This window comes from Triturus cristatus, chromosome 8 (genome assembly GCF_964204655.1).
Source record: "Triturus cristatus chromosome 8, aTriCri1.1, whole genome shotgun sequence".
Classification (NCBI taxonomy): domain Eukaryota; kingdom Metazoa; phylum Chordata; class Amphibia; order Caudata; family Salamandridae; genus Triturus; species Triturus cristatus.
In genome coordinates this window covers 202,949,061-202,968,186 of record NC_140591.1, presented here as the reverse complement: position 1 = coordinate 202,968,186, position 19,126 = coordinate 202,949,061, and the positions used below count along the sequence as shown (strand labels likewise).

Sequence of the window (19,126 nt, the reverse complement as noted above, 5' to 3'; positions counted from 1 at the left end):
TCACCCTTTGCTCCATATGGTTGTCTGCCGCCCCAGTGATTCAATGTATGTTAGTTAAAGGTGAGTTTTGTGAGATGAATTTATGGTGACACTGAGGAAAGTCTGCTCAGCGTGCACTAGTAAGAAAGCCGGGACCAGACATAACCCACCCACCCACTCCTTCAAGAACTATTGCATTTTCTAGTCTCTTATGCTGCATTGGCTGCACAGTATAGACTTCCACCAGTTTGCTTCACTTATCCTACTTCAGTAGTCATTTAGGGTTTTCGTTGCCCATGCCAACTGTATGGCTCTGAGACTTGTCTTTTAATGGACCTCTCTACACAGAAAATTGATATTCTCAAATGGATGTCTTTGTTGCTTCCACCAACTACCCTTTATGCATTTTACCACAACCACTCTGGTTGTAACAACCATTTACCACGCAAGTACAACTGTTCTCGCTTCCTATGACGTAGCAGCATGCCCATACGCATTCCGGTGACTTTGTGAGTTAACTAAAGTGCCTAATAAAACTCCTCAGAAGTGGGTTTGCAATTACCTTTTGTATCATACTTCATGAAAGAGCAGAGAAAAATATTTCTTTGGAATGTGTTTAATACCCGTTGATGCTTTTTCATTCTTCAACATGTGTATCCGACTTTCTTAATTCATGCTTTTCTGTTAATTCCAGGCTTCTGGAACAGCAGGGAAAACCGGAAGCTTAGGAAAGAAACCTGGTAAGTTCATTAATAATGCTATTTGTGTCTTACTACCCATTACATTGACAAGGTATCGGTCATTAACGGTAGCTTATTCCTTGGTGCTATGACTGCCATTAATAGTTGAGGTTGGCACTGGGAAACGTCATCCAGAGTGCTACTTACAAGTTAAATGCAAATGAAGTGCCCTTCTCTTATAGTCACGTTTTCAGCTAACCCGTTGGTTGTCGATCTGAAATCTGGTGCAAAAAAAGGATGTGATGTTGTAGGAAAGTGGCTCTGTATATACTGTTCCCAAATAGGTACAGTGTGTACAGCGTCCACAGTCCCCAGAGGTTTGGCAGAGGCTAAAGTTAGATATAACCTTACTCTCTAAAGTGGTAGCTTGGTCGAGCAGTAAGGCAGTATCCGAGGACAGTGTAAAGCATTTGTTGTAAACCCAGTCAGCAAATGGTCTCACACACTCAAGAACTGTACTCTAGGCCAATGGTTTGTATACAAAAATATAGTTTTTATTTTAGAACCAACAATGGGTATCAAAATATACTTTCTCAGAATGAGATGCTTTAGTTAAATACTTTGCAATAGGCAATTGACTTATGAATGTAATAGTTAGTTTGTTGCAATAGGCAACACAATTTCAAACACAATAATACATTGAGCTCAATGGGAATTTCAAGTTAAATGCAATTCTATGTCAGGACCGGAGGCGGGGATTATGCTTTTCTTTCTCCACTTTAATCACAGCAGCCATTTCAAAGTTAACAAACCACAGTTCCCATGAACCATAGGGAACAACAATACAAAAAACAATAGTGTCCATGGAGAGACTGTCCTCTTCCAATGCACCAATCACGAGGCTCCTAGTAGTATGTAGTCCTCTGTCCCTCTTCATTCTCCCTCTTTCTGCGCTGCTGCAGCCAAGATAAGTGTGACCTTTTTTCACTCTCCTCATACTGTGGGTTGTTTACTGTTTGCCTCTTTACGGGGTTGATATTCTTGCACTGGCCGTTCAGGGCCTCCACTCTCAGTATTGTGATTTCCCTTTTGCATTGTTTCCATTGCTGATTGTGTTCTTGGCCTTCTTGCGTTTTGTGAGGGCCTCATGATTATTAACAACTGTCTTATGGATCTGCCTTCATGATCCGTCAATGTTCCACGCTTAGCGCGTCTCTTGTTTTCCTCCAGGTGTGCTCTGCGAGTTAACCGCTACTCTGTTTCCTCGCTCGGCCGTGGGAGATTTCAGTCTCCCTAACGGCCGTTGATTCTGTGGTGCGGTTCGCGGCGCCATCCTCCCGCCGCCAGAGAGCGCGAAGACGCGTCCTCTCGATCGTCCGCGACTCCGGCATTCCGCGCATTACTGGACGGAGATGCGGACGATTCCTGAGCCTTGCCTGCCAGTATGCCGCGTGTGTGGTCGGTACACCTGCCTTCAGGCAGCGCTTTTACAAGATTTACGCTCCTTGAACGCTCGCGTACAAAGCGAGTCTGTAACTGCCGCGAGGCAGGTTTCTGAGGCTGCATTTTGCCTTGTGGGGGTCCGTTATTTTAGGTCTGTTATTAACGCTCTGCTTGAGCCTGTATTGGGACATTTGGCCTGGTAGGCTGCCCTGTATATTTAACTGCACCAGGGCTGTCTGTCCCATGGGTTTTGCCCATTTAAAAAAGCGAGCTCTGTCCGCCCTGCACCAGGCTGTCATCCAGCCCCCCTTCACGTGGAGGTAACCCTTCGCAAGTTCCCCACTTACCTGTGCGGCGCTCAATCTTCCCGCTCTAATCGAAGAGTACCAAGATGAGCCCTACCAGGACGACCAGGGGGAGGAGGATCCCCTCACTTCCCTCCAGTGGGATGAGGATTTTTACAGCGCCGTTGATGATTCCATTTACAAGGCGGTGGAGCAGGCCATGGCTCCTTTAGAGGAGCTCCTGTCTCGCCGTATTGAGCAGGCTTGTGCACGGCTGGCCCAGGGTTCCCATACCCTTCCTGCTCCTGCGTCCGGTGACGGTGGAACCTCCGCCGACTCCCAACCCCCTCAGCCTAAGTGACCTAGAGAGTTTGGGTTGATATGGACGCTTTCGCCTGCCTTAAGCAGGCGTTTTTGGCTAGCAAGCCCACTCCGGTGCCCACTACTTCCCCGGGGAATAACGCTGCAGGGTATATGGACGAGGAGCCTGGCCCCTCCCGCCCCTGGCTCCAGGCTTGCCCAGACCCGGCACCTAATTGACCCCGATGATGTGTTGCATCCCAGGTCCTCGGATTGGGCCCCCTCAGAGAAAGTAGCCCAATATGTGGCTAGTAGGATCCGCCGGCCGAGGCTGCAGCTAGGAGCTATCTGAGGGCGAAGTGCCCCCGTCCTACGTTGGCGGGGAAGGTGGCGGCTACCCCGGAGATCGACTCGCGCATGGCCACCTTTCTTCAAAAATTTGTGAAGGACCCCAAGCGGGGTATTGATAGGTCCCGGCGGCCTTGACGCCCTAGGCCCCATTACCAAAATATTAGACATGGCAGAGGAAGAAACTCTCTCCGCCTGGGCCCAATGAGTTGTGGTTTTCCTCAGGAATGCCAACTGCGCACTTTCTACGTAAAGGCGCAGGAGTTTACTTATTAAGGTTGACCCCAAGCTTGGGGATCTAGCCGATTCAGAGGCTGGCTCCGTGGCCCAAGGGGGTCTCTTTGGAGAGCCCTTTATCAGGGAATTGGGCAAATTTGTGAATACTTTCACGTCTCTTGATAAAGCCCAGTCCTCGATTCGCAAGGTTTTTCGACCTCGGGTTTTCTGGGGGGCCGGACGAGGTAGGGGCCGCTCGTCCGGCCGTCCAAATCAAGGCAGGGGGCAAGGCTCTGGAAACGGGCAGTATCAGGATCAAGCCAGGTTTGGCAATTTCTACCTGACCAGAGCACGTCGTGGGAAAGGCAGAGGCGGCCGAGGCAGTAGAGCCTCCAACTCTACCGGTGAGTCTTCTCCCTTCTTCCCTTCTAAAAGTGGGGGGCCGTCTGGCGCATTTTTTCCAGGCCTGGACTTCTGTCACGGGGGACGCCTGGGTCCTGCAGACTGTCCGGGGTTTTCACATAGAGTTTCACGGAGATCCCTCACAACCGGTTACTCCGCGCCCCCTCTCCTTCTCGGCTTCAGAGGCCGCTCTGGTCGACCAGGAGGTTTCCTCTCTTCTCGACAAAGGAGCAATCGTGGAGTCCGTTGCGCACCCCAGGGGTTTCCTCAGCAACATTTAGTGGACAAGGCGGATGGTACGCAACGTCCGGTCATCAACCTGCAAGAGTTCAATGGGTGGCTGGTGTACCGCCACTTCAAAATGCAAGGGATTCACCTGCTGTGCGATCTCCTCATACCCAACGATTGGATGGCATGTCTCGACTTGAAGGACGCCTATCTGATGATTCCCATTTTTCCCCCCACACAGGCGGTTTCTTCAATTCCCCTGGCAGGACAGGGTGTACGAGTTCACTACCCTGCCGTTCGGTCTGTCCTCCGCACCCTGGTGGTTCACTGAGGTCCTGCGGCCGGTAATCGAATGCCTGCGAGCGTCCGGTATGCAAATGCCTGCGAGCGTCCGGTATGCATCTGATTGTATACCTGGACAACATTCTGTTGATGGCTCAATGTCCCCTAGCCTTGGCATCGCAGCTTCAGATGGCGGTCGACCTCCTTCAGAGCTTGGGCTTCGTGGTCAACGAGGCGAAGTCAATGCTGGTGCCCGCTCAGAAGGTGGTGTTTTTGGGATTTGTGATCGACTCGGTGGAGTCCATTCTCAGCCTCCCGTCTCGAAAGATGACGAAGATTCGCCACGAGATCAGGAGAGCCCTCGCTCAACCATGTCTGTCTCTACGTCAGCTGGCCCGGATAGTGGGGCTCCTCTCGGCCTCCATCCAGGCGATTTTTCCCGCGTCCTCTACACTACAGGGCCCTTCAGCGCCTCAAGGCTCGCCACCTTCGAAGGGGTCTTTCCCCCGACGCTCCAATGGTGGTTGACCAACATAGAAGCTTGGAACGGGCGGGCCATATTCGGTTCTGCGCCCGATCTCATTATAGAGTCCGACGCCAGCAGGTCCGGTTGGGGCCCGCGATGTGGAGAGTTCACTACCGGCAGTGTGTGGTCTCCGCAAGAGCAACAGCTTCATATCAATTGTCTGGAGCTCTTGACGGGCTCTTTTGCGATCAAATGTTGGACCAAAGAATCTATCCGGTCTTGTGTTCTCCTCAAGATGGACAACGTGTCAGCCGTTCGGTACATCAATCATCTTGGGGGCACACGGTCGCAGACTTGGCGGCGAATTTCTGGCAGTATTGCCTGGATCACCAAGTCTCGGTCACGGCGGAGTACCTCCCGGGCCTGGACAACCAAGTGGCGGATTTCCACTCATGCCATTTCCACGACTTAAGCCAGTGGCAGCTTCATCCGGGGGTTTTCGCGGATCTCCAGAACATCTGGGGTCCTTTCTCGGCGGACCTTTTCGCCTCCCGGCTCGACTTTCAGCTTCCTTGGTTCTTCAGCTGGAGGCCGGATCTGTTGGCGGCGGCCGCAGACGCCTCCCTTCAGGATTGGAGGAAGGAGACGGGCGAAGCCTTTCCCCCATTCGCCATGTTAACGAGGGTCTTGGCCCAAGTTCGGCGCCAGGGGGCGGACCTTGTGCTGATATCACCCATCTGGAAGTCTCAAGTCTGGTATCCGGTTCTTCTGAAACTTTCTTGGGATTTTCCAATCCCACTCCCCCGCTTTCGGACTCTTCTGCTCATACCAGACAAACTTCCCCATCCGCTCATCGCTCAGGGCTCTCTGAACTTGATGCTGTGGCGGATTACAGGGGACGTTGGGCGGTCCCAGACCTTTCGGGAGCGGCTGAGAGGCTACTGCCTAGGTTGATGGTACAGTTAAGCGATATCGCTCCATGTGGAGACTATGGGCTCGCTGGTGTCTGCGACGGGGTCTCAATCCCGTGGCAATAGAAGTGACGGACGTTCTGAACTTTTTGGTGGCTTTGACGGAGGAAGGTTTGGCATACAGGACCATTCACACCTTTCGGTCTGCCATATCTACCGGCCACAATATGGTGGATGGCTCACCCGTGGGTGAGCACCCCCTTGTTTGTCGACTTCTTCGAGGCATCCGTCTTTCTTTACCACCTGAGTCTCGTTACACTCAGTTGTGGGATGTGAATCAGGTCCTCAATTTGTTCTTGTCATGGCAACCCAATCGCTTCTTGTCTAGGAAGGAGCTGTCTGCCAAAGTGGCTTGCTCCTTTCTCATTTCCTGCAGGTGAGTTTCGGATGTGCGGGCTCTGGATGTCTTTGGTAGAATCTATTCTCCTTCCGGGGTGACCTTCATGATCAGGCGGCGTACGAAGTGTGGGACATCATCCATCTCGTACCCGGTGTTCCCGGACTCTCCCAAGTTGTGTGTCGTTGCTTGCCTTAAGGCCTATGAGGAAATGTCAGAGGAGTTCCGCCCTCCGGGAGAGCAACAGTTGCTTATCGCGCTCAGGAAACCTCATAGGGCTGTCTTCCCCCACGATCGCCCGATGGTTCCGTTTGGTGATGCAGGAAGCCGGAATTGATCTGCGGCTTTTTGGTGCCCATTCGACTAGAGGGGCTATGGCCTCTAAAGCGTTTGCCTTCGGAGCTCATCTGGAAGAAATTCTGAATGCGGCAGACTGGTCTTCCGACTCCACCTTTAAACGGTTTTATTTTAAGCCGGTCCTAGACATGGCACACTTGGTGGTGAGCAAGCTTTAATCGAGCATAATCCTCGCCTCCGGTCCTGACATAGAATGAAAAATGTCCTAGCTACCGTAACGGAAAGTTTCAATTATTAAGGACTGAGGCGAGGATTATCCCATCCAGTGTACCTGTTTCAGGTCTACTGCCCGCCCTCGTACTGGGGTAAGTAACTGTTTTGTTCTTCGATGATTCACTTATGTGGTTTGTGCTTTTATGCTGTGATTTTCCCTCCCTGGCAGGATTAAACCTTAGGCATTGCTGTCGCTTACGTTGTGCTTTGCTTCTGCAGGCGATACCAGTAAGCAGGACTCATGAGGATTCAGGATTGGCTGGCTTTGAGCGACGAAAGAGGGAGAATGAAGAGGGACAGAGGACTACATACTACTAGGAGCCTCGTGATTGGTGCATTGGAAAAGGACAGTCTCTCCATGGACACTCTATTGTTGTTTGTATTGTTGTTCCCCATGGTTCATGGGAACTGTGGTTTGTTAACTTTGAAATGGCTGCTGTGATTAAAGTGGAGAAAGAAAAGCATAATCCTCGCCTCCGAGTCCTTAATAGAATTGAAACTTTCCGTTACGGTAGCTAGGACATTTTTCATTGATTACTTTTAGGATTACTTTTCTAACTCCAGGACTGGATCCTAGATTCAGCCCTGGGACAGTTCCTCGAAACAGGTGAGTAAATACAATTTAGTTACTGTTGGGATTTTTAAGCAATATTTTGGTATTTTAAAATTGACACTTAGAAACTTTTTCTAATGAAATCACCAATGTTATCCTATGGTAGGAAATTCACTTGGCAGGTAAGTGGGGTTATTGTTACTTTTTCTAGCTCAGTGTTGGATCCTGGATCCAGCACTAGTGTACCACCTGTAAGCAGTTGAGAGAATGCGTTTAGGTTATAAAGGCGATTTTTAACGAATATTTGTAAGTTTGCAAAATCGACACTTAGAAACATTTTCAGCAAAAACTAGGCAATGTTATCCTATGGAAGGAAATTCAAGTTGCAGGTAAAGTATGTTCTCGTTTGTAATCCAGTGCTGGGCTCCTAGGCTCAGTACTGGGACATCTACCTAAAACAGGTAAGTAATTACGTTTTCACAGTTGGTACGATTTTTAAAGAATATTTGTAGTTTGCAAAAATCGACAGAAGAAATTTCACAGAAAAACAGTCAATGGTTTCCTATGGGAGAAAATTGAGTTAGTGGTAAGTATGGTTGTAATTACTTTTCAGGGTCAGTGCTGGGCACCAAGATCCAGCACTGGGATCTCTCGTAATAGCAGGTGAGTATTTTCGATTTCGTTACTCAGTTGATTTTAGGTGAATATTTTAAAGTTTAGAAACTCCACACTTAAAAGAATTTTCAAGTGAAACCAGCCAATGTTACGCTATGGAAGAAAAGTGAGTTAACGGCTTTTCGGTAAGTACTCGACTGGCAGAGTTAAGGTGCTGGGCATAGACTCAGGGGTCTCCAGAGGTCAGGTAAGTACAGTTGTTACACCCTCAGTGGCACTGGGGCAGCCGGGTGCAGAGTGAGGTAGGCCCAATGTTATCCTATGGGAGGCAGGGGGCCCGTGGTTGGTGGCTGCTGGCTAGCAGGCCATGCGGCTGTGGGAGCTGGGCTCCTGGTCACTTGCTCAGGGCAAATGGGGAAGTAGGGCGCTCAATGGAGAAGCTCAAGAACGAACAAAGGCTGCAAGGTCGGGGACGAAGATTCTTCAGGTGCGACCACCACTTCGAGAGGTAAGTTGGGTAGTTGGAGGATAGGTAGGTACCCAGGAGTTGGGCACAGGGGGCCGCAGGGGTGCCTTTTGGTGTTGGGAAATCTTACCCTCTGTTGATAGCGGTTGGGGGGGGGGGGGTCCCTCCTGACTCTGAGGCTGCAGGCGTCGTCCGGAGCGTTAAGGTGGCTCCTTGGGTGGCGGATTCGGGGTTACAGTCGCCGGGGGGACGTCCTCGTGGTCTTTGTCCAATCCAGCACATGCCAGGCTTGGTGGGTGCAGAGTGTGCAGGGTTTGCGGTTCCTGGCTGATGCCAGGGGTCAGTTACTTGCTTTGAGCAGTTCCACTGATCGTGGGAGTCCCAGATGCTCAGAGTCGCAAGGTAGCCAGATCCTCCGGGGTTTGTGAGGTTGCTGGCCACGGGAGATGCCACACAGTTCTAAAATAGACAGCCGACACAAGTATCAGTCAAAATAGGTTAATATTGATTGGTTTGATTGATAAATAGCAGCATTGATCAAATGTAGCTGGTCTTTATGAAGAAAAAACTAGCAGACCTACATACCGAACAGACTTTGACAGCTGGGACGGTTCACAATTCTTCCTCGGTACCCTTAATGATCGTGCCAGAAGCCAGGCTCTGTTTCTGAACATAAAGTTCATAGGCAGTAGCACTACTGGTTTAGATTTTCTTTTTGTAGGTGTGCTTTTTTTTATTTTTATTTTTTTAAAGTAATTGCTGGCAGACTTGAGAAAAAAAAGCAAAAGACACACAATTGATGGACTGAATGCAGAACAAATCAAAACATTCACTCCCGGTCAAGACATCTGTATTAAATGAATCAATCTTTTGCTCACCATGCCACCCCAGTTTAGACCTGGCCATATGCAAATCAGTCTTGACCCTGTGCATCGTGGGAACAGTCCAGCCTGAACTGCCAAGCCAGGTCCTCCCTGGAACGGAAACAAGCATCCTAGGACAGGTTTCGGGGTTTCACCCCTCATCAGCCAGGATAGCTTGATACCAGTGGCACCGTGAGCCCGGGACCCACGTCTGGGCATACCCGGCGCACTTAGAGCGAGAAAGCAAAAGACACACAATTGATGGATGGAATGCAGAACAAATCAAAACATTCACCCCAGTCAAGAGATCTGGGTTGAGCTATCCTGGCTGATGAGGGCTGATAGCCCGAAACCGGTCCTAGGATGCTTGTTTCCAGTCCAGGGAGATCCTGGCCTGGCAGTTCGGGCTGGACTGTTTCCATTGGGCGCAGGGGCAAGACTGATTTGCATATGGCTGGGTCCAAACTGGAATGGCATGGTGAGCAAAAAAACAATGGATTTAGGCCCAGATCTCTGTACTGGGGTGAATGTATGACATTGTTCTGCATTCTGTCCATCAATTGCTCTTTTGGCAGACTTAAGAAGTTTGTTGTTCCCAAGAGCAAATGAATAGAAGTCTCAACAAGACTATTTCAACCTGGATCTGAAGTTCCACTTCAACAAACTCGATATTGCGCATGTTTCTTGCATCAGTCCAGGGGAATTTCATTTAGAAAAAATCCTCTCAGTTGTTAAATTGCTTCCAGGCATGTAAAGCATACATGACATCATTTTTTTTTAAACTTTGGGATCTTCACGAAACAACTTAAAAAAACTTGTGCTATTTTTGTGCGTAGGACAGGTTGTTGCCTGCAATAGTGTCTGAGACGGGATCAGTTAAACTGTATTTGTTGAATGTTTGATAGAGTTCCAGATAACCGGAAAGGTTAACTTCATTAGCAGCTTTGCAAAATTGATGAGAGGTTTGGAGAAGTCGAAGAAGCCTATACAGTATTGACCCGAACTACACTTAAGTGAGTGTCAACTTGTGCCTTACAGCATCTCTACATATGTCCTTGATGTGAAGACCTAGGCAGGACCATTGGAATTACGCTGCAATGGATGACCAAATAATATGGCAGAGTTGCCTGCATTATGTGGCTATAAAATCAACTTGTGTGGCGTAATACCGCATATAATTTGCCATTCATTATTTTGTCATTTTACAGACTTTAATGGGATCTGGGTACAGGTCTGAGCTCATTAGTACTAGTTTAAAACCTGGATAAAGAAATCGGCAACTAAAAGATGCATATACAAGGAGTTAGAAACTTCTTTTGTTAAAATGATCAGTTATTGCAGCAGATTATGGACTTGGTGGATTATATGAGTGTTGTAAATAAATGAATATGTGGAATATGCCACAACTGCAGAGTCACCTAATTCCAGTTGCCCTGGGCATGGAGTGTGCGGAAACGCCAAAATGTAATGCTTCATTAATTAATTCCTACACCATCTCAATCTCACCAGTAAAGATTTCAGTGGAGGTAGTAAATACAGTACAGACTCTAAAGGCTCATCTACGCAACTAAGAGGGTGAGAAATGGATGTAAAAACCATTGAAACACAGTGTAACAGGCTGGAGATAGACGTTTTTTGTTCTTTGGACTGGGAAGTATTAAAAACTGCTATTTCCAGACAGCACTGGCATATTTCCAGACAAAGCCAATTGAAATATTTACTCAGCAGTCATATTGATACAATTTGAAAACTATTGTCCTTTTATTGAATCAACATTAATGTTCTTTATAATGGAACATACTATTACTCTCTTGCTTACTGACTTTCCTATAGAGTGTTTTCATCTGCAAACACAGAATGCTGCTTGTGGCCTAATGGTTACGGTCTAAGACTCTTGGTCTGTAGATCAACGGTTCAAATTCTGCTAATCTTTTTCAAATTGCACCCATGTCTAAAACGGTGTATGACGATGAGAGAGGTAATAGTAGGAGAAAATGAAATTGTATTGATTAGCAAACATTTTCAATGGTACTCACTCTCAAAGTATTGGTATTAAAAATATGCCTGGCCCCAACCAACACGACTTCACATTCACACTGACTTTATTATTGAATGTTTTCATCTGCAAAACGTGAACGTAGCTTATCGGCTATTGGTTACAGTGTAAGACTGTCAGTCTGAAGGTCAAGGAATCGAATCCTGCTGTTGCCATTTTCATGTGTTAGATTAAAAGTGATGTTCATTGGGCCCTGGCAATAATCAAAAACAAAGACAGCGTGTCAGTTAAAATATTTGCTTATCAATAAAAATTAGTTGGTACTTAATCTTATTATTTTTCCATGAACAACATTTTAGACACATAGGTGCAATTTGAAAACTGATTTTCAAGCCTACACATAACCATGGAGACAGCAGGTTTCAAACCTTAACCGTTTACGCTGAGAGCTTTAGACCTTAACGATTAGGCCACAACCAGTATTCTACCTTCGGTACCCTGGCTGAAATCAGCCACCTCACTGGCTGTCAGCCAGCATCATCCTCAGATTACAGATAAATGCGGTCAGTTACAGTTAGTCTTATGGGTGACAAACATTAGTTCGAAATTACAGATTGCTCGTGTAAATAATAGTCGGCTGTGATTTTGGAATGGCAGGACATGACTTGCTGCTGTTGAAGGATGATGTAGCCCACCCAGACCCTGCAGTTAACCTATACAAATTCTACAGATCTTTATCAAGCCAACATCTGAAGCTTAGGGGAGTAGTAGGACATTACCCAGAGGAAGCCCAGTGGATTTACATTGGTGCAGCGTTTGATGTTGTGTTGTGGGAAAACTGTTTTTAGCGAACTCTATCTGGTTCTCATTGATGGAGCCCAAAGATAAGGTTGCACTTACCATTGCTGAAAGACACGTGCTGTGCTGATTTGAGGAGTGAAGTCCAAGACTAAAGGCTCTGGCTGTGCATAGGTAGGGCAGAGGCAACAGTTAATCAAGTGCAAATCATTCTCCTCCCACCATGTTTCATTACAGTTGTGGTGATGCTGCAGAAGGTAACTTTCCTTTCAGGTGCAATCTACTTCTGTGCTTCCGGTGTCAGGTTTTTGTTGCTGCTGTGGGGCTTAAGTCTGGCACTTGCCTTTGTGGCAGGGGTACCCCATTGATCTACAAGGATGAGACCCAGTGATGTGAGTAGCTGTTAAATGTCTATTATGATGTTGCCACAGACCTATTCTACAAACTAGAGACCGAGCTGTGGGAAGACCGTGCATATACATCGGTGGCTTGGTGTGGCGGTAGCTTTTAACCACTGAGAAGCTGAAGGTGCTTCATGTTGGCCACCATTTATGGACTTCACCAGGCTTTAACTCCTGAACTGAGGTCCTATCGAATTATAGATTTAAGCTTCTCCGCAAAATCAGTATTTGCCACATGTTTCTCTCAATTTTTTTTTGCCATTTCCTATAACATTTTTATTTTGGAAGTTAAGGTTACTGCACCAGAAGCGTAAAATAAAGATATATATATTTTTTTTATAAATTCGCAAATATCGTTCTTTTTTGTGTGAGAAATAGGTCTGACACTAGAATTCTCAGTTGCTGATTTTGATTGGGGGAAGGGGTTATGGGTTTCTGAAAGAGCCACTGCCTCAGTTTAAGTTCCTGAAACGCCTCCCCATGCTGCTAATGTGCAGGAAGGACTGGGTGAGCCTTCAAGTCATTAAATTGATGTTGACTTATGTTTTTATACTGTTAGCATGACATTGGCCCTGGCAACCTTTTGGTAATTATTGGCATATATTAGTCTTCCACGGCATCCTGTTTCCAACCACTGCAATCAGCTGTTAAGTACCATAGAAGTAATTGGAACGGCAATGACATATCACGCAGACAAAATGGATACTCAAGTAGACCTACTAAACGCACTAGCAGTTGATGTACAAGGAATGGAACAAAAACTGCAAGCACTGAACACCATGATAATAAAAGTGCAACAGGATTCAGCCATCGTCTCCCAGGCATGTCACTTCTCTTCTATAATTGACAAACTCGCTATTGTTCCCAACACATTGTCAGAATTACTGGGGAAAGGGAAGGAGACCCTTAAAAAAATCCCCCATGGCCAACTAGCGGCCCGACAACAGCCAACGTAGCTGTAACAGTCAACTCAAGATCACGTCATATATTCCACACAGACTGATCCCGGAACAGCAGCAGCCTCACAGGTAGAACTGCTACAAAAGAAAGGATTACCAAAGAACATTTAAAAACAGCAAGTTCTAATAGCAGAACCAGCAGACGTTTCTCCAAATACTAGTTCTCCTATTACCCACGTGAAGAGGGAACGCAAGCGCTTGAGAAAAGCCTGGGGAAAAAAAGCACATATCTGAAAGAGACTATTAGTTATAGATTCCTTACCTTAGAATTACCCCCAGGCGTCAGACTCGATCCGGAGAATTTTTTCTCAGCAGTAGCCCTGCAGGTCGGAAGGTGGCATCTGTCAACGCGTTTGGCGTCGTGATTGCCGGGATGATGTTGCGGTATCCACTTAGATGCCACCCCTGCGCTCTGACGTCAGTTCTTTCTTTTTCCGCGCCAGCCAGCGCAGATCCGGAGGGAGCAGTACCCTTAGTCATTTTTGGACTTTTGTTGACATCTTTTTCGAGTCGTGCAAGTAGGGATGTCGCATCGTCGGACCAGCTTCAAGCCTTGTGACTCCTGTCACATGTTGATGTCAGTAACGGACCCGCACCTCGTGTGCCTTTGGTGCCTGGAATGCGACCACGACTCGAAGTCGTGCTCTGACTGTCGGGCCATGAACCTGAAGTCTTTGTGGGAGCGGTCCTGAAAGCTTCTGGAGGCCTGGCAGTCTGCTCTACGCCGCTCGAGGTCCCGGTCAAGAGGGAGGTCGCGGAAACCGGTTGCGGAGTCACCACCATCACTCCCCATCGAAGTCTTCGTCTTTGGGTAAGTTGAAGCACCGTCGCTCTTCGCCTTCTCCCCGTCTGTCGTACGACGGGACGCGGAAGGTCGTGTTCCTTCGGCTCCGCCCGCGGAGCCTACTGAAACGGCTCCGAGTTTCCCTCCCTTCATGGAAGCCGGAGCATCACCTGCCCAGCTTCGTGCATTTAACAAAGCTCGCCACTCCATCTTTGGGCAGCCCGACTCTGCCGGCGCGCCTTTGGGCCCCGGGGACTCGGCTGGGGGCTCTAGACCGTTGATGCCGGCAGCCCTGGCACCACAGGGATCCAGGCCTAGATCCAGATCGGTGCAGTCGACCTCATGATACCTCCTTCAGCACGGATACCTCTGACGATGCCTCCGCCACTTCCGATGCCAGTGTTTTCCCCAGCCGGCGTCGACCCTGACCTCCCTCTCGACTTGGACACAGAGCCAGACCGGCGCCGACCGGTACTTTTGTACCACTGTTATACCCTGGTGTTCCCTATCGCCCTGAGTGGCAGCCAGAGAAAGATGAGGAGGACTGGGAGGGGTCTGTTGACCCTGTGGCACACCAGCTTGATGAGCCGGACTGGAGAGAGGATTTGGGTGAGGCCAGTGGTCTGGATACCTCCCCAGAACTTGTCATACTTTCTCCTCCTACAGTGACCACGGAGGAGGGAGCCTCCTATGCTGTGGTGTTGCGTAGGGCAGCTGAGGCCTTGGGCCTTGAGCTTCCTATGGTGGCAGTCAGGACTAATCTACTGACTGAGGTGCTTCACCCGGCAGAGGCCTCTTCGGAGCCCCAGCTGCTGTTCAATGAGGCTCTGACAGACATCCTCCTGGGCACTTGGTCCAAGCCCACCACAGGGCCTCCTGTGGATAGGATGATTGCCCAACGCCACCACCAGCTCCGGGCGACCCAATTTTCCTCTCCCAACACCCTACCCGCGAGAGCTTGGTGGTTCAAGCCTCAACATCCAAAGGCGCGTTCCCTTCTGCTCCCCAGATAGGGAATCCAAGAAGCTGGACCATCTTGGGAAGATGTTTTCTTCCACCAGCTTAAGACTACGGTCGGTGAGCACTGCATATCTCTTGGGCTGTTACACCCACTCAGTGTGGGATACAGTTGTGCAAGTGCTGCCACAGTGTCCGGAGGATGCCCGGGTCACACTCTGACATGCGGTCGCAGAGGGGAGAGACGCAGCAAAGTTTTTCATCGCTGTGGGCTGTACACCGCGACTCGCTGGGTAGAACGATTTCTACGTCAGTAGCCCTAATGCGCTACGCCAGGCTGTGATCCACTGACTTTTCTGGGGATGTCCAGTTGACTTTTTTGGACATGCCCTTTGATGGCCAACGCCTGTTTGTCAACCAGGCGGACATTGATCTTGAGCGCTTAAAGGATTCTAGAGCTTCTGCCAGATCCTTGGGCCTCCCTGCCACCTCTCTTCCTGTGCAGTCTGCCTTTTGCCCCTTTCGTGGCTACGGAAGGGGTGTCCCACCACGATCCACCCAGGGCCACAGGCTGGCACAGCCGGGGACATGGGACCCAACGTCGTGGGTCTTGGGGCCAGCGGGCGGGCCAGTCCATCAGTGCCCCCTCTGCAGCAGCCTCTAAGCCTTCATAGTCTGACCTTTCAGGGACACCAGTTGGCAGTGGGTGGCAGAATCTGCGATTACCTCCCCCATTGGCACAAATATCACGTCGGACAGGTGGGTATTGAAGATAGTGCAAAGGGGCTACTCCCTCCCCTTCGAGAGTACCCCTCCCTCCATGCCTTTAAAAATTCAATCGCATGTCGGAGGATCACTGGGCCATTCTCCGTCAGGAAGTTACTGTTCTCTTGGCCAAGGGAGCTATCGAGTGAGTAGCTGTCCAAGAAGTAGGTTGTGGTTGTTATTCCCACTACTTTCTGGGGCCCAAGAAGGACAAAGGCCTGCGTCCTATCTTGGATCTCAGGGACGTCAACCGCTTTCTCCGGAAGGAGAAGTTAAAAATGTTGACTTTAGTTCCAGTCCTGTCTGCCCTCGACCATGGAGACTGGATGTTAGCGTTGGACTTCTGCTTACTTCCACATTCCCATCCTGCCAGCCCACAGGCGCTGCCTACGGTTCATGGTAGGCCACTTGCATTTTCAGTTTACCATACTCCCCTTAGGTCTTACCAGAGCGCCTCGGATGTTCACGAAAGGGATGGCGGTGGTCACAGCTCCTCTGTGCAGATCATGGGTTCCAGTCTTCCCCCATCTCGATGACTGGCTGTTGAAGGTGGTCTCGCCCCAGGCTGTCGTGTACCACCTCCCGACTACGGCAGACCGCCTGCATTCGCTGGGGTTCTCTATCAACGTGCCGAAGTCGCACCTGATTTCCTCTCAGAAGCTCCTTTTTATCAGAGCAGTTCTAAGTACATCGCAGTTTCGGGCTTATCCTCTCGAGCAGCGAGTCCGGGATATTCGAGCTATGATACTGATGTTTCAGCCTCTATCCCGTATTTCGGTGAGATTCACCTTGAAGGCTGCTGGGCCTCATGGCCTGCTGCATCCTGCTGGTGGACCATTCCAGGTGGCATATGCCGGCTCTGCAGTGGGACCTGAAGTTCCAGTGGGCACAGTATCAGGGGAATCTTTCCGATGTCGTCTAGATCTCGGAGGGCACTTCACGCCAATTGCAGTGGTGGCTAACGAACCAGGAATAGGTCAACAGTAGATCCCTCTCCCATCCCCAACCAGAATTCACAGCGGTGACAGATGCGTTGCTTCTGGGATGGGGTAGCTACATGGGAGAGGCTGAGATCAGAGGCCTCTCCGGGGTAGTCCGGACCCCACATCAACCTTCCGGAGCTCCGGGCGATTCGTCTTGCATTGAAAGCATTCCTGCCTTGTGTGAAAGGAAGAGTAGTGCAGGTGTTCACAGACAACACCATCGCCATGTGATACTGCAACGAACAGGGCGGTTGGGGTTGTGGACCCTATGTCAAGAGGCTCTTCGCCTCTGGGCATGGCTGGAACACCAGGGTAAGTCCCTGGTGGTTCAACACCTGGCAGGTTCCCTGAACGCCAGGGCGGACAAACTAAGCCGCCAGTGCATGATGGATCACGAATGGCCTCTTCGCTCAGAGGGGGTGCAAGGTCTCTTTCAGCACTGGGTAGAGCCTTGGTTAGATCTACTCGCCACCGAAGAGAACGCGCAATGTCAGCAGTTCGGTGCATTGGAATTTCCAAGGCAGCAGTCGCTCGCAGACGCTTTTCGTCTCGAGTGTAATTTCGGTCTTCTGTACGCTTTTCCGCCTATACCACTTCTGCCCAGATTTCTGAAGAAGATCAAGCGCGACCGGGCCCAAGTCTTTCTTGTGACTTCGGATTGGGCACGGAGATTCTGGTATCCCAAGCTCTTGAGCATGACCATCGATCCTCCGATCAGACTGCCTCTTCGGAAGGATCTTCTGTCACAGCAACAGGAGACAGTCCTCCATCCGAACCTGTCCAGCCTCCACCTCCTTGCTTGGAGATTGAGCAGCGACAGTTGACCGCTTTCGACCTTCCTCCCGAAGTCTGTGATGTAATCTTGGCAGCCAGGCGTCCCGCCACTAAAACGGTTTACGCCTGCAGGTGGAACAAATTTGTGGCATGGTGCACCGCAAAGGCTGTGGATCCCCTTTCTGCCCCTCTTTCAGAGGTTCTCCTCTTCATTCTTACTTTGGCTCAGTAGGGCTCTGCCCCAGGCACCCTTAAAGGCTATCTTTGGGCCATTTCGGCCTTTCTTCACCTTCCTGATCAGCCTTCTCTTTTCAAGTCCCCTATTGTAAATAGATTTCTTAAGGGCATTACTCACCTCTTCTCTCCTATTCCTTTTGTAATGCCCCAGTGGGACTTGAATCTGGTCTTGACTTCCCTTATGTGTGCTCCTTTCGAGCCACTACATAATTATCCTCCCAGACTCTTGACCTTAGCTTTTCTGGTTGCCATCACCTCTGCTCTCAGGGTGAGTGAACTTCAGGTTCTTTCTTCTAAACCTCCTTTCCTTGCTGTTCATCCGGACAAGCTTGTCATTTGAACTAGACCTTCTTTTCTTCTCAAAGTGGTTACCTCTTTCCACATAGGACTGACCATAACTTTGCCCACCTTCTTCCCGCCCCCACATCCTTCCACAAAAGTATTCCAGGTGGAGGATCGACTCTTTGTTGGCTATGTGGGTGCCAAGAAAGGTCAGGCCGCGGAAAAGCGGACCATCTCTCGATGGGTCACCCTTTGCACTAAAATCTGTCATGCCTGGGCGAAAAAGGAGCCTCCGGTAGGGCTGCGCGCCCATTCCACAAGGGCGACGGCAGCTACTACGGCTTTGGGATGTGGATTCCCCCCTCGGGGACATCTGCGAGGCAGCCACATGGTCATCATTGCACACGTTCACTAAATATTACTGCCTGGATAGTCCAGTCCGGAGAGACTGCTTCTTTGGCCGTTCACTTCTCCAGGACTTTCTGGTGGGTGGAATTCTTGGGGTATCTATTCTAAGGTAAGGAACATATAACTAATGGTCTTTTTCACATGAACAAGTTACTTTACTTTGGTAACAATGTATCTGTAAGAGGCCTACATTAGTTATAGATTCCTTACCACCCCACCCATCCTCCCGGTTTTGCGAACTGACTTCGAGTTCAGGGCCCTAGTTTTGTGCACCAGTGGTCAGTGTCTTGCATGGCTCTGCGCTTCTGGCGTGGAATGTCGTGTAGAGAACTGACGTCAGCGCACAGGGGCGGCGTCTAGGTAGACACCTCAACTTCATTCTGGCAAACACTATGCCAACGACGGACACAAAGTCGACCTCCACCTACTGACTCACGGGGGTACTGCTAAAGAAAAAATCTCCAGATCCAGTCTGACACCTGGGGGTAATTCTAAGGTAAGGAATCTATAACTAATATGTCTCTTTTAAATATATCGTTACCAAAGATAAGTAACTTGTTAGTTTATACGCATAGCCACATTTGGGATTTGAGTTCCACTTTAATAAATGACCACATCTGTGACCTCCTTATAATTTGGTAGAAATTAATATTAACAGACCCCCTGATAATTGTCCCTTCCTCATTTGTACCCCGTGTGTTTTTTGACATCTGATAGAGCCATCTAGCTGCAGATTCCTTACCTTTGAATGTCCCAGGCGTCAGACTGGATTGGGAAGT

At 49.2% G+C, this 19,126-nt stretch overlaps 1 protein-coding gene across 6 annotated transcripts in view; it reads left to right on the top strand.

The window, feature by feature from the left end:
* Positions 1 to 19,126, top strand: part of ITSN1 (intersectin 1) — a 1,732,490-nt gene that overhangs the window by 1,162,315 nt on the left and 551,049 nt on the right. For all 6 annotated transcript variants that reach the window (XM_085621357.1, XM_085621360.1, XM_085621358.1 and 3 more), the window contains one exon: positions 674 to 719. In XM_085621357.1, the coding sequence (XP_085477483.1) occupies positions 674 to 719 (46 nt within the window). The remainder of the gene's footprint in view (positions 1 to 673; positions 720 to 19,126) is intronic.